Here is a 16457-nt window from a genome sequence, read left to right as displayed (position 1 = left end):
CAATTCACAAAAACAAACGTATGTGTGTGTGCATATATATATATATATATATATATATATATATATATATATATAATTTCTAAACACTACTAGTTACTAGTTTTATGCAAATATACATCACAGAGGGAGAGTGCCAGTGCTGTTGTTGTATTTCTCTCTCTGAACACTAGAAGGTGCAAGAGTTAGGAAAGGACTCATAAAGCAGATGACTAAATGAATGTCATATTAATGTCATAATCTGACAGCCTGAATACAATCACTTGAAATGTATTTAAAATACCTTTTAATGTATTTAAAATACTTTAAAGTACCTTTTAAAGTTCCCTTTAAAGCTTAATGTTCATATTCTCCCCAGCCAAATGAAATTAAATGCATTTTTATTTTTAATTCATGTAGTTTTTGTAATGTTGTGTGCACTCTGACTGTAGCATTGGCATTGGTTACAAATTGTGAAATATGCATTGTTGGCTAAACGGTAGAAATGTATCTTTAGTGGAGTTGGTGTTTTTGAACGAATCTTTAGTAAATGAATCGTTCATGCACCCTGCTGAGACTGACTATAGCAATAGACCTAGAGAATGGGCTGTTAATAAGCATTTAATTGGTTGTACCTACTAAACGAACATGTCCCATTCGAGTCTAAACGAATCATTTATGACAAAATGATCGAAAGAAGTGGGGATATTATTCCTTGTTGTTTCTCTTTTTTTACATTAAATGTCTTTAAATTATCTGTTTATTAAGTATTTTTTATGTATTTGCAAAGTATTTTAAAACTATTTTTTTTTTTTTTTAAATGAAAGACGGTCGTGAACGTAAGGAATCGGTTGAACGATTCAATAACTCTCTCATAACGCCACCTACTGGCATACACTAAATGAATAAGTGAACGAATCTTTTTGGTGAACAGCGACCTTGATTCAAAAGATTCGAGTCACGGAAATGAATCACAACCTGCTATACTGGAGCTTCGATTACATTATGGGAAATATGAAGTGCTGACTGTACACAGCTGTGCTCAGAGAAGGGAGCTGACATTTCCGGGAGCTGCAGGACTCTCTCTATTGGCTGAAGTCGGCGGATCCTCCAGCAAAAAAACCCTCCTCTCGGGAAAAAGGCCAGACTTCAAATGATGTTTTAAAGTCTGCCTGTGTACCTCACTCCTTCATTCTTCTGTCTCTTTTTCGTCCTTCCACCAAGAACCTGCTAGATATCACTTCCCGTACAGCTAAAAAACATAAAGGTGAGTCTTTAAATATCATTAAGTGTCTTTACAGCAGCGAACAGCGTACCGAAAGAGACGCTGCAGCGCGGAGCATAAGCACGCGGTTTGTTTTTGTAATTCATAATCATAAGTTTATCGTGCATTAGAGGTGTCGCTGCAGGAATGCCTCGCTGTACACTGATGCAATGGCTAACGTTATCTTGTTTTGCAAGACGCGTCTCTTATGAAACGCTGCAGCGTTGTGAGACAGTAGAACCGGCCTGCTGCATCGGTTCAATTCTCTCCATACGTCTCGCTCTCAGAACCGTTTGACAGGTCAGATCCAGTCGCAACCGGATACTGTTGCTTCTCAGTTCCACCAGCTGCTTTGTGTGCAGTAAGTTTTCATGTGTGGCTACTTATGCTCTGAGACTGAGACTGATAAAAACAACATTAGCCAAATGCACTCATTTATTGCATCTCATAACAGCTTTGTTTTAATCGTTTAGTGTTGTTTTTATTATTGTTAAGCATGCTGAGTAGGTCCATAACGGCATGTTTGCCCTGTTTTGCAGTATTACAATTTTCTAGAGAAACGAAATTGCATAATTTTAGATTTATACTTACAGCAAGAAAAACATGAAATGGGTTAAGAAAAACAAACTTAATTCAAGAGATATTTTATGCATTTATATAAGAAAATAATTTTGTAGTGATGACCTGTAGTTGAACCATAATACGTTAATATGAGATCTATAGGACCATTGTGTTTAGCAGAAACTCGTATTAAGACTTCTCAAAGAAGAAGGCCAAAGGCCAGTTTCGTTTATTAATATTTAGTAAGATTGTTTAACGCTTAAATTTTGTGTTACAAGAAACCCCATTTTTCATAATAAAATATGTTGACTTTTTATATGCTACTAGGTTGTACATTGCTGTTGAATTTCTCCTAAGTTGTGTTTCCAAAACATCCATGTGAAATGTTGTTTACATGTTCAGCTGCTCTTGGCTTACACTGTCATCCAGTATGATAATTTTTAGACTTGTTTGTGCTCTCTCCTACAATAATGTCTTTGATTTGCACACTGAATACAGCTAAAGTATGATTTCCCTGATGGTGTCTGTATATTTAATAACTTTAACCGTATATTTCATTATTGATTTAATCTTAATTTACTACTCGAAGTATCAAAATTGTCGTTTTGGCTTAAAATGGTACATGTACCTACTGTACATGTAAAAATAATTATAATCAAATTTGATGTGTCAATCAGGGACTTCTGGGAATGTCCTTTTACTGTATTTCCCATAAATTATATGGTGGTAATTTTTATTTTTTTACTTCCAAAAACCATAAATGTACAGTAAAATGACACATAATGCAATGTTAAAGCATTTACAATTTTCGCTGTAAATGGTAAGGTCAATTATCAATTAACAGGTTTTTACTGTAGCATTTTTGCAGTCTTTTTTCTGTAAAAATTGCACAAGATCTGCGTAAGCATTCGTGGAGCAGTTTTCAGGAACGCCGAATGTTTTTGAAGGCACATATAGGATGACGTATAGGTTTCCCCATCTTTGTCTGTACATGTAGTGCAGTATGTGGGACATTTTATTCATAGCGTCTTCCCATCTGACGCTGAGCTTCACAAGTCTCTGTCCAATTTTCAAGATGCATTTGTTGTGGTTAGTCCTGCAATACTATGTCATGCTTTGTTTTAAACGAATCATCCATGCATTTCTTATTCGGCATTTCCTATTGCTTCTGAATTAAGATTTATCCTTTTAATAGCACCACAGTTTTTCCCTACAGAGGTTGATCTGTCATCCAGACAAGAAAGACGGTCAGTTGTACAATTGTTTTTCTCCTTGGTTCCCTTGGCAACTGTCTTACGGTATTTATCAGAGGGTTTACCTTCTCAATCCCCCTCGAATGTCCCCCTTTTCCATGTACGTTTGCTACGGAGAATGATTAAAGACTCTTAATGCCTATTTCAACTACATAACCTCTCAGATTTTGACTGACTCTTTTTATTAGACTCCTTTCATATTCAGTAGTAGAGTCTAGATGATCTTTTTAATGAAAAAGAGGAAAATCTTGTGAGTGGTTTAAATCTTGTGCCATAGTCATATGAGCGAGTGTAGCAAAGAAGAGTGACTTCTGCATGACCTAATAGGCTGTTTAAATCATGCAGAGGGGGATTGGTGTAATGAAGTTTACCAATAGGCTTTAACGGGGTTAGTGATGAGCATTATGCGCAATGAACCGTGCTCTTATCCTTCACTGACAGCTCGGTGTCTTTAGTGAGCTCGATGTTATCACTAGCCAACGATCAAAGTTCATTTGGTGGTGATCAGGATTATGATGATTATTTTACAATGTGCAAACCAAAACTGTCTCTCCGCTATCTTTTTGGTTAATTACGATAGGTTAATCTCGTTCTGTCATCTCTCTGAAGTTTGAAAATGAGCTTCATATATTTGTATTGAGGATGTATTTTGTAGACTCTTTCATGTCTTGTTGCTTACTTCTACTGATGTTATCTGGCTCCTTTTCAGAGGGGAGCCCCTCCCAAGTCTGTGTTACATAACAGCAGAATAATTTGCATTTAAAAAATGGTTTTCATTTGGTGCGGTTGCTCATTGCTCTCGTGGACCGCTGACTTTGGTTCACACTCTGAGCTGTGAGGAAGAGGAGCAGAGGGATTGGTGGCGGCTAGGAGTTGTGTAATCCAGCACAGGCGGCTATTGTTCGCTTTGAAATGGTCCTCCAGCATAGCGACCATGCGGAGACCCCTGATGAATATTGATTAGCTGAGAGAGAATCAGATTAGAGTGCTGGTTTGATTTTGATGCTGGAAATAAGCAGATAAATTAACTTAGAAACCTAATGTAATGTTTGTGTTTGTCATATGGGACCTTGATGGTGGTTGTGGATTTCTAGTCTCTCATAATCATATATTATGATTATTAGGGAACAATCAGCCAGTTGTTCAAATGTATAATTCCCTTTCCTATATATGGGTCAATGATGTGACAGGTCTTTTTTTTTTTTTTTTTTTTTTTTTTTTGTCCAAATGCCTTAATAATAATAAAATATGTAAAAAAAAAAAAGTATGTCAGGTAGTACAACTAGATCGCTTGTATTAAATTCAAAAGGTTTTAATTATATTTTACTACATATAAATGTATTTTGAAGTGTCAAAAGGTCATTCAGTTTAAAGAAACACTCCACTTTTTTGAAAATAGGCTCATTTTCCAACTCCTCTAGAGTTAAACAGTTGAGTTTTACCGTTTTCGAAGTAAATTGTTCTGGCGGTACCACTTTTAGCATAGCTTAGCATAGATCATTGAATCTGATTAGACCGTTAGCATCTCGCTCAAAAATGACCACAGAGTTTAGATATTTTTCCTATTTAAAACTTGACTCTTCTGTAGTTACATCGTGTACTAAGACTGACGGAAAATGAAAAGTTGTGATTTTCTAGGCCGATATGGCTAGGAACTATACTCTCATTCTGGCGTAATAATCAAGGAACTTTGCTGCAGTACCATGAGTGCAGCAGGCTCAACTGTTTAACTGTAGGGGAGTTGGAAAATACAATACAATACAGCCATTTAATTTGTCAATAAAATATCTTAAAATGTAATAAATGTAATGTTTTTTTATTCTTACATGATTTTATAACATCATATATCAACATAGTGCAAAATGGTATTAAAATTATGTGTAGAAGTCATTGCTTTATGAGAAAGAATGTCTGAAAAAAATTAATTTCATTGATGTCATTCAGATTAACCATTATAAAGTGATCATTTTGGATCAAGTCATGCGGTCAGTATCATGTGACAGGATGTGACATCATTCAGACACCTGCAAAGGACCACACGGTCCTGAAGCAAAATAACTAACTCTCTCTTTACTATATGAAAAATACATGTTTTCTCTTGATCATACTTATGTCCCGAAACATCAGGTCATTCTGTACAACCGCTATAAAACATGGAAAATGTTGTAATATTTTCAAAACTTGTACTAAATATAAAATGTTTGATTGTCCTATTGCTAGCTAGCTAGATATCAGCCTGTTAGCATGGTTTGGAAATATTGTCATTCAGTATAACCAAAAGTGTCATTCGGTAAAACTGAATTTTTGGTTAAACCAAATGAAGTTTTTGATGACAAATTTTTTCCATCTTGTAAAAAATGACAAAAGCAGTGTTAATTGATTATAAAAACCACATAACCTTATTGTTAATACTTATAATTAATTTTGAGGTTTTATTATCTCCGTTACGTTTTTTTTTTTTTTAAACCTTATTAATCAATGATCCTTAAGCATTTAGATTTTTTTTTTTCTGTATTCAGTGACCAATATAAATTCATAAACACTCTTTAGCTGGAAAACAATGCACAATGTCATAAACAATGTTTATGATCAATGCAATTTCGACAAATCCACATCTATGTTAGCCAGCTAGACAAGTGTTAAATGTCACAGAAAGCCAATTTTATAAATTTTCATAAAAAAAACTAATGTACACTACCATTCAAAAGTTTATGGCTGGTAAGATTTTGTAAAAAATGAAAATTCAGCTATCACAAGAATAAATTCCATGTTAAAATATATTACAATATTAAATAGTTATTATAAATTAAAATAATATTTCACACATTATTACTGTTTTTACTGTATTTTTGTTAAATAAATGCAGCCTTGATCAGCATAAAACTCCTTTTGGTTGACCCCTGATTATTATCTAAATACAGTTTTCGATGACAGTGTCCAGACTGTTTTGACATTTCAAAGATGTATCCGCACTCCTCTTCCCATCGGCATTCGCTCAGCTCTTCGCTCTCTATTAGTCAATGAAATTAAATTAGTCTCTTTTACTCAAGAAAGGAAAATCAGCTCCATCAGTCAAGTTGTTGCCCCCAGCTGTCAAGCTAGTTTAACCCATTTTGCTTGCTGCATCATCACAGGCGCATGACAACAGGCTTGTGTAACACACATTTTCAGAACCAGTTCTATCCGGTTGATGAGCCGTCTGGTTGGAATGCTTCTGAGAGACGGAGCGTCTGGATTTTTCTTGCTTCTGCTGCCTCAATTGCGTAAGCGTCCTCAGATCTGGAGCACAAGAGAGATGCACTTTCTGCTTCTCCTCTCCTGCACATAAATAAAGATGCTGAGGGTCTGCTATACTGTCCAGCGGGCGGCCAGTTCTCCCCTATGAATTGATTCCTTTGGACAGGCAAACACATAAGCTTCCTTTCAGTAGAGCATGAAGACTGATTCACAGGTTTTCCATGTCCAGACTGTGATGGAAACTATGACATTTAAACTAAGCAGGAACAATATTGCTTCAGAAACATGCAGTGTTTTTTCCTGTTAAGAGCATTTTGTGCATAATAATTGCACTCTTGCACCGTGCTGTTCCTTCCCTAAGCATATGCTCACTCATTATAATAGCTGAAGATATGTCAGGATTCCCTCAGGCATCAGCTTTTCCCTTAGGCAGGACTACTCTTCCCTCTTCCCAATTAATCTTGGCGCCAAAGTGTGACAGAGTGTGCTCGAGTTCCCTGAACCCTGTGCCTATTGGGAAGGTTTAGCGGTACTTGAAAGTCATAGCGTTAGTCACTTGTCTGCTGCCCCTAGCCTTGTCCTCACAAGAATCTCTATGTCCCAAGAACAACTGATAGTTCTGCAGTGCAAAAAGTTCATCCAAGGGCCGGTGAGTGTCTAAGCCATGCTGTAATTAACACCAATCAACCATGCTTTTAATTAAGTGGCGTGAGGGGGGACTGTCGGGACCACTGGAGTAGGACAGGATTGATGGGCATGGCTGAACCTGCTGCTCAGGGAGAGAGGAACTGTCTGTGGTACTGAATCCTGATCCCAGGTCACTCTGTAGACTGTAAGATTTGCTCCCATCTGGTAGTTAATTTGTTTCTGATTTATTTATTTATTTATTTTCAGCGCAAAGTCTTGAATAGTGATGTTAAAATACTTCCTTCTGTCCCAAGTGAATATGGCGTGACAACTATTTGTAGAGACAAGCTGTTCCTAGGTTGATTTCCCTTAAAAATAGGACATTTTGGCTCTGGGGTGCTTTCTGAACATTGCTCAGTTTGTTCAAGCCAGGGTTATTATCGTGAACTAACTTTAAAACAAAAATTGTTACAAATATTTCTGTTCATTGAGAAAAAAAATATAAATATAAGTTGAAAAACTTAAACTTAATGAAAATTAAAAAGTTACCTTTGGTAATAAACTGAAACAAGTTTAAATTTAATCGCTAAAATTATTAACTGGAAAGAAATAAAACTAAAGTAGAAACTAAACTAAAGGGTTTACACATTTTCTACTAAAACTGTGTTTTGGCTGTTCATTTACACAACAATGGAGTTTTGGGGGCCTTAAAATGCTAACTTTTGAAAACTGGTTTTAAAGTGCAAATTTTTAAAAATGATATAATTTTTAAAAACTTTATTGAAAACGTGAGTGTATGAATTTGTGAAAATGGTGATGTCCATGGACGCATATTACGTGTTCTATAGTAGGGGTGACCCTGAATAGTCGACGATTCGAATCTTCGATAGGAGGAGCCTGATTCAACTACCAATCTCACAGTCGAATCGTAGCAGAGGTGTTATGAGAAGAGATGGGTGTGATCAATATCTGATTTTACATAGACCTACCGGTTCTTTCCCAATAGGTATATATACAGCCTATTATGTTAATACTATAAATAAAAATGTGAAAAGAAAGAAGCTTTTAATATTTTTTAATGTGCGTGAATAAATCCAACCTGTGACCAATTTAAGTTTCACTTCCATCATCCGTGACCGGCAGATGAGCATCTTTATGGCAAGGATTAAATCTTCAACAGTGTCTGGGATAAAGTGTAAAAGATGATCAAAATAACGTATGATGCAAGTTGTGCCAACAGCTCATGTCCTAGAACTCATCAACGACGACAAACACTGCGGCGCTTCTGCCGGCCAACGAGCTGACTGTAGCACGCTATTTGAAAAGACTCAAATGGACACAGCCAGATTGCGTGAAAGACTGGATTTTTGCAGGTAGCCTATGAGCTGAGTTTCAGTTCATTTTTGTGACGTGCTCCAGTTCAGGGAGACTGGGACGGCAGAAAATGCATCCTGTTTGTTTTCTTTTTTTTAAAAAAAAGGCACAACGTTTTCTTGTTATTGTGAGTTTACACAAATAAAACTACAGTTTTTATTTACAGTTTACAGTTCTGTTTTGTTTTTTACAACTTTACAGTTTTGAATGATGTATTACTCTTGTCTGTATGACCAAAATTGGAGTATTTTAAGTTTTGTTTCCATTGTTATCAGGAAAAATGCAAGTGATCCCTCTGGTGCTGGTTTTTTTTTCTACTGCGACTAATAAAATTTTGGTCATCTAAGCCTCTTCTATTCAACTAACAATTAGTCGACTATTAGGGGGCAGCCCTACAATTATTATTATTATTGTCCAATGGTGCAAGTTTAAGGCAGGACTATCTGTTTGTCTGACCAATGGCAAATTGAGTGATATGTAAATGTGTGTGGTAATATATTTATGTGATCATGATTCTGATATCACAACCACAATTTCTGAACAATTTTTCAAGCGAACAGTCTGTATAATAGTATGTTTAAACAATACATATATAACTGTATAACTATATATATGATCAAGGGAATCCCTGTTGTGGATGTTATTTTTCCTCTGACCTATCCTTCAGCACGTCTTTGATTTTGACATTTCCATAACCCAAATTTGCTTCCCACTCCCTGTAGCTTATCTCTCTCTTTGTCTTTCCTCAGGTGAAGTGAAAGGCAGGCAGTGTGCTGTCTCTCTCTCACTCTTCATCTCTGCCTTATTGAGTGCTACACATGGCTTCCTCACTTCTGACCCGCCAGCTGGCCGTCTCCCTTCAGCAAAACCTGCGTCTTGCCGCTCCAGGTAAAAATACCACGCTGAGATGGAGGACTATAATACCCGCCAGTCTTAAAAGCTTGTTTAACTGTAATGTTCTCAACCTACAAGTGACCGTCAGCTGTCACAGCGACTTTTAACAAAGTGATGAAACTCCATGCTTAGCTTAGTAAGTGAGAGGCTTCCTTTAAAATGATAATGATGTGTGGATATGGAGCTGAATGTTGAGAGGGACACAGTTCAAAGTTACTTAACCATGTAAATGAGTTACTGGGATCTAGTTCTGTCCAGCTTTGGCTGGTGAATTCTGCATGCGTAGAAAAGTCTGTGCACGTCTTGTCCTTTAGTGGCTGGTCACATTGACCCAATCCTGTCAGCGTCCTTCATTAATCAGTAGCTCAGTTATGTGACATCCTACTTCACTTCGATAAACTTATGTAGCCCCTCAAGTGAACATGGATACTACTGTTCAAATATGGATATAAAGGCATTTTGTGGCTGTTTTATATGTATTGGTGTTGGCCACTGTTCAGATGCACTTAAAAAGTACAAAAGGTCTTACAGAGTTCAGTTGGTTAATTACTTTGAGATCAAATACACATCTAAATTGCACTGCTTAGCATTTTCAGGAAGTTATCTTCACTGAAACCTAGGCAACCTTTCATAAAGGATGAATGAATGATTATTATCTGTTATGCAGCACATTTCGAGAACCAGATTTGATTGTTTACACAAAAACAAGAAATTAAGAATTAAAACAGTGCACAGCACTCAGGCCTTGGGGATATGGAATAAATGGTAACATCTGCTCAAAGTAGTAAAATGATATAAAATTCATTCGCATGCTCAGCTAAAGGTGATATTAATTTTCTTTTTGTAACATGATTTTCATTTTTAGAAACTATGAGTTGAATATATCATCCAACATATTACGTAATTATGGGAAATACGTGCTGCATAGTAAGAGTGAACCAAATGATAAAAATATGTAGTTTTTTTTCAGTTTTTATTCTGTTTTTGTTGCATTAGGTTCCAGATATGTCAGCAAAACTGCCACAAAAACAGTTTCTGAGTTTGAATATGACGCCCCATCCATGAAGACTGCTGTGCCAGGTCCAAAGTCCCAGGTTCAGTCTCAGCATTTTTACTCTTTTACCATGAGATTTATCACCAGATTGTTTTGTGATATGTCTCTGCAGTAAATAACACATTGTTAAAATTTTGCCTTTATTGGTATTTTACTGCAGGCTCGCTTTAAAAAGTCTGTCAAAAGTTTGCATACTTGCGACATGCATACTTATTTTTTTTTTTTTGCAGAATGACTAATAGATTAATTTTTCTCATTCAACAGGAGCTGATGAGACAACTTGGAGAGATTCAGGTGAGACAGACATGGAAATGAACAATCAGTACACTCATAAACGTACTTTAACAAACTTGCATTATGCAATTAGCTAGAGGTCTTACAGACTCTGTAAATGCAGATATTTGACAGCCAGTGTCAACCACATAAGGTGCAGCTCTCTTAGTTTGTACTTCCATAATGATTTAAGTATAATGAGTCACTTTTTCAGCCATACAAAACAAGACTATATCATTAACAAAAGCTAAAGTGTGACTTCCCTAGATCAACATTGTCACTTCTGATGTGACGTCCAGAAATATTTCAGCCTGCCTGGATGTCTTCAGCTTATTGAGTGACGAATGTATTTCAGGCAGTAATTTATCTGCTGTCTGGAACTGCTTCTTGGGAGCGGTCACAGTCATCTTTTGACCGCTTTGCTGTGGATGAGCACATAGATATGAGCTGACAGGCGTCGATGAAGCTAATATCACAGATTCGCTTTGCTGCAGCTCCTGTGCGTGTCTGCTGGCCGCTGTCTGTCTCCCGTGCACAAGAGCAGACATACGAGTCATAATCTATTCATCAGATGAGCTAAAAATAGATGCGGCATCAGGTTCAAAGCTACGGAGAGGGAAAAGCCACTTTCATTAAATAAAGCAGCATTGCTTACAATTTTGTGGTAATGAGCCACGGTCTACCACATCTACTTTTTCAGTTGTACAGTACATGCAAATTTATTACAGAGAATAAATTTTACACTTTTTGTAGCATTTAGTTTTTCCTGATGTTCACATGTTATATATCTATATAATAAATTCTTGTGTCAATAACCATTTAGTTGTGCAATCACTACTTTTACATACATGACATCAGTGCAAATAGCTGGTGTGAAAGCCTGCAGATTTTTTAGCCATTCACTGACGTGGAGCTGAAGCTCTGCTGAAAAGAAAAAGAAAATTAGGTGTGCAGATGAATCACAAAGCACCTATTTCTCTTTTGGCTTGCAGAATGTTGGAGCAGTTCATTTCTTCTGCAACTATGAGGAGAGCAGGGGGAACTACCTGGTGGACGTGGACGGCAACCGAATGCTGGACGTGTACACCCAAATCTCCTCCATTCCCATAGGTGAGCACATGCCATGCACAGTCATGCACAACACATGCATCTCTCTGTGGACCACTGACACATCTAGTGTAAGATGGGAAAGTTTGAATTTTTGAAAGTTGGCATGAAACAATAGTCTTTCCTTCCCTATGGTGATGTATATCCAAGTGAAACAGTTTCTCGAACAAGAAAAAATGTAGGGCGGGACTACACGTCATCAGATGCAAGAAGGAGGAATTGATCATGATTTTTAAAAAAATATGATGTGCATGGATAAATAAGTTATAATAAATACTGCAGTATATTCCATAAAAAATACGAATCTTCAATTTCATGATGACTTTAATGTTGTTCTCTGGAGATAATACTTGCTTAGTTTTAGTGTCAGAAGTGTTTTGATGCACAATAATCAATAGCATTTGGTGTTTTGATGTTAAACCTGATGTGACCCACACCATATTTTTGAATATTTAGAATTATTCAACATGTTGAACTTGTCTTGTTTATTATGGAAGGAAATAAATCATACAGGTTTTGTAATGACAACAGTTGTAATGGTTTTGAAGTCACAGTTCTGTATGGGTTCGGTACAGGAGGGAGAAACTAAACTTTTTTTTTTTTTTTTTCATTAAACAATGGTTTACTGAACATTGTGTCTCTGTCTTTAAATAAATTCAATTATAATTACAATTTTCTTAAGGATAAAAAAAATCTATCTCTGCTAATGCTATAAACTATATAGGGATCCCTTAATTGTGCATTACTATAGGCTAATATAGCAAAGTCCAAACAATTAAATTCAGTTGCTATTTCTTTTTAGGCTAGATATAGTAATTAACACATAAAAAATGTATGCGAACATGTAAATTGCATATAAGGCAGTTTTTGCATAAACTTTTAAATCTAATTATAAAATTATGTTTCTACTCCAATTCATTGTTAAAATATATTCATTTACACAGTGGCTGTCATAATTTGTTTTCATGACAGATTTATGAAACATATTAACATAGGCTATACATTAAATAATCAAGACAGTTTAAGTAAAATATTGTAGCATCTGGACTGAATCAACGATGATCAATTCAGCTTTAAATTTTAGGAAAGCTTTTAGCCTCTTGAACTTTTCATGTAAATCACAACCTGGCTCTGGCCCATCTGCACCAAATTACCCTGATGTCAGGGTATATTGCCTTGGTGATGCTAAACAACAACACCATGATGCTTGGGTGACTTAAAAAGATCTTAATCGACTTAATCAAATCCCCCCACTATTAGAGAAAGGGCCATGTGGCAACGACAGACATCGTGGAGGGCCCAATACACACACACACAGACATACATAGAAGAACTCTCTGAATTAACTCAAACTTCAACTATTTCCAAATGTACACTATGTATCCCTGTGTTTATGTCTATAATATAATATGTCTCCATATTATATAAGCTTAGTTACGACTTTTAATTGTGTTAGTTAATCTCTAAATGTTTATAAATTCAAGAGTATTTAAGAATGTATCTCTGCTTTACTGTCTTCCACACATATACTTCTTGGATTCAAAATGTTACTCTCCGAATGTCTTAACCAACTATAGGTGTTATGTTATGATAAAATGCATTATTAAAACTACCAAAATCTGACACCATTATAATTCAGGCATATTAGGTCTTAAAAAGAGACAAAATACAAATAAAAGTTTCTACCTATTGGCCATCTCACCCAAAATGGTGTGGACCGATGTGCCATTATAACAAATGGACACCAGCTCATCAAGGCACAGTCATCCCTATCTTTGGACTTCTTTTCTTATTTTCTGGCAACTTTACTTTCAAGTTAACTCCATTTAAAAATCCCGCTGAAGACTCGACCTCGAAAAGAGGCCTATGGATGCTCCAGCTCGAACACACTGAAATTCTCTGGACACAGAGAATTTGCCATTCTCTGATCATCTCTCTCTTTCTTTCTTTACTTTCGTTATCCCATATTGTATTCTTTGCTTAGATTTAGTTGTATGTATTCGCACTTTCATGAATTAAATCCATTATATTCATGCTTGATTGTCTCTGTTGATGCTCATGAATGAACACAAGTCACTTTAACATTTTGATTTCGCTATGCTATATGCTTTTAAACTGTTAAATACTAGGATAGGAAATTATTCCTCTTGGCCAGAAGAATAATGTCCTTATTAAGAGTTGATTAAAAGATTGAACTGATAAGTTTTTGTGGACAACACAAACCAGCCTCTTTGAAATTAATTCTAAAACTAGATCTAATTCTAGACCATATATGTTCATTATTAATTATAATCCGTTATAATTAATTGTTTATATACATAATTCCCTTTTTGGTCGATTTATATTTATAATTGATCATAACACGTTATGATTTAATTATTTTATATGCACGATATTGCCAAAAGTTTTGGGACGCCTGCCTTTACGTGCACACGAACTTTAATGACAAGGTTAACTAATCGTGAAAAGTGTTGCATTACATTTAGATCTATGGCTTTATATTTAGATTGTGGCATGAAAGGTTGCAGAGATGAACATTGTAGTCGATCACAGTCATGTTGTTGAGCTCATGAAAGTCAATTGCAACTCAGTTTCTGTATAGTAACAAATGCTTTCATCTTCACTAACTGGGCAAACGTGATATAACTAAGAGATTCGTTGAAATGGCAGTTATTGTTTGAATTTTGTGATAAAATGGACAGAATTTGAGAGATGAGACTTTGTTTTGTAAACAAAACACAGAGCTTATTGTGATTATTGGTGGTTAATAGTGGTTAAAAGTGGTTATTGGGTACAATTCTGTATTTGTCGGCACACAAGAGTAGACATGAAACGAAAATTCTCTGTATGAATACGTATACCATTACACACCCCTAATATTTTTAGGATTTAGTCATTTTGTTTTGTGCTTTTGTCATTTTTATTAGTATTAGTTTTAGTATTAAAAAAATACAAAAAAATAGTACAAAAAATAGAAAAGTATAATTGGCATCTAATTGAAATAAAGTAAGTTGTAGTTTTTCATCATTTTTTTTTCTTTTTCAATGAATAAAAAACGATTGTAATAATTTTAATTAACAATAACAGCACTGCACTAGAGATGGAAAGGATCTTACAATCCAACATTATAGTGTTTTCACTGTCAGTGTGGTTCAGTAAATGTGAGCGTCCACAGTCCTGTGGCTTTGCATGAGGCGTTGGTGTGGATGATTAAATGTGAGCAACGGCAGAAACTGAGGACTTCCTTTGAGGATTGCCTGTACAGATATGAAAAACTCCCGAGAGGCAAAAAGAGAACCATTCCTTTGTCTGCATCTCATCCGTTTGGTCCGTTAGTTTGCCTTTAATCAGCCTCAGTAAATTGGGTGAAGCAACTGTCTCTCGCTCTCAGATGTGCCTTTAGGTGGTGACTCAGATTTAATGAGCTTTGATTTCCCTTGCACTTGCTGCTCCTGTATCATTTGGACAGAAGTGCATTATGGGATATTGGGAGATATATGGGACATTAGTTTACAACCCCCACTCACCCACAACATTGTACTAGTCTGTACTTGTCCAAAATTCATACGAGGGTCATTCCTGTTTTGTAGTCAGAGCTGGGTAGATTACTTATGAATTGTAATCAGTTACTGTTTACAAATTACATGACAAAATTTGTAGTCAGTATTATAATCTCTTAGATTACACATTTTTGGTAATGTAATCTCACTACTTTTGGATTACATTTAGATTACTTTTCTGCTAACCCTTATTTGATGTCACATATATTGTAGGATAATCTTTTTTGACTATTTGTACTATTTTGACAGATACAAAGAAAATATATATTCCAAAAAATATATATTATATTCACTAAATGTATGCAATGTATGGACAGTTAATATTTTTAAAAATAAGTTTTTACTTAGTTATTATAAAATAAGTTATTTCATTCTAACAACACATGAACATTTGATGGTCAGACACATGTACTGTAAGCAGAAAACGAATGATTTAATCTATTTTAATGTTTTCATTGTTTTTGATTTAAAATTATTTAATGATTTAATTGATTATTACCTTTTCAGGAACTCAAATGAAGCAGAAATTGTCCATTGAAAGACACTGACCATTTTTTTCTATTGTATCATACAGGGGCCTAGCCATCATTTCAGAAGTGAGGGGGACAGAAATGTCTTTTTTTTTTTTTTTTTTAATTGACAGTTTCCACCCATTTGAATTCACTGAGCTCCTGAGAGCGACACATTCTTTCACAAATGTTTGTAGAAGCAGTCTGAAGCAGAAGAATTTACATTTTATTAAAAGCGGGGGGACACATCCCCTGCGTATTCTATACGCCCTGAGTATCATATACCTGAGTGCTTCACCTCCGAAAAAACTTGAAGAATCATGAATGTATATAAGCGGCAGGTTTATTATGAAAAAATAAACATAAAAAAAATGAAAAATTAAGAGAATTAATGAATTGTGAGCAACTTACTGCCATTGTGTACATAATGGGTCTCATTCATGAAACATTCGCAAATATACAAGTAAATATGTGAGTGATTTGCGCGTAAAGAGACCTTCCCGAAAACTCTTCTCCTGATTCACAAATACTTTGTAAACGTCAGAAGTGATAGTGAAATGTGTGTGTGTGTTAATGAATTCCAATCAGTCGTAAATGGGACGCGCGTGCACGCTCATTCTCAATTACCATGAATCCCGCCCATTAAATCCGACTGACAACTATATATGGGCATCATATTATGACACCAAACGAATGATTTTGGCCATTTGGGGCCATTAGTTTGCCCAACCCTATTGAAATCAATTAATTATTTGATTAAAGTGCTCC

At 35.5% G+C, this 16457-nt stretch overlaps 1 protein-coding gene across 2 annotated transcripts in view; it reads left to right on the top strand.

The window, feature by feature from the left end:
* Positions 1 to 984: 984 nt before the first annotated feature.
* The window catches only part of abat (4-aminobutyrate aminotransferase), a 34553-nt gene continuing 19080 nt past the window's right edge, over positions 985 to 16457 (top strand). The window contains exons 1-5 of one of the 2 annotated variants that reach the window (XM_067381883.1): positions 985 to 1243; positions 9042 to 9180; positions 10183 to 10280; positions 10505 to 10534; positions 11506 to 11623. In XM_067381883.1, the coding sequence (XP_067237984.1) occupies positions 9111 to 9180; positions 10183 to 10280; positions 10505 to 10534; positions 11506 to 11623 (316 nt within the window). In that variant the 5' untranslated portion in view covers positions 985 to 1243; positions 9042 to 9110. Of the gene's footprint in view, positions 1244 to 1455; positions 1602 to 9041; positions 9181 to 10182; positions 10281 to 10504; positions 10535 to 11505; positions 11624 to 16457 lie in introns of those variants that run through there. The other variant, XM_067381884.1, reaches the window with a different exon arrangement.

Source organism: Chanodichthys erythropterus, chromosome 3 (assembly GCF_024489055.1).
Source record: "Chanodichthys erythropterus isolate Z2021 chromosome 3, ASM2448905v1, whole genome shotgun sequence".
Classification (NCBI taxonomy): domain Eukaryota; kingdom Metazoa; phylum Chordata; class Actinopteri; order Cypriniformes; family Xenocyprididae; genus Chanodichthys; species Chanodichthys erythropterus.
Note: the sequence above shows the minus strand (reverse complement) of the source record. Positions and strands in the feature narration are given on the sequence as shown.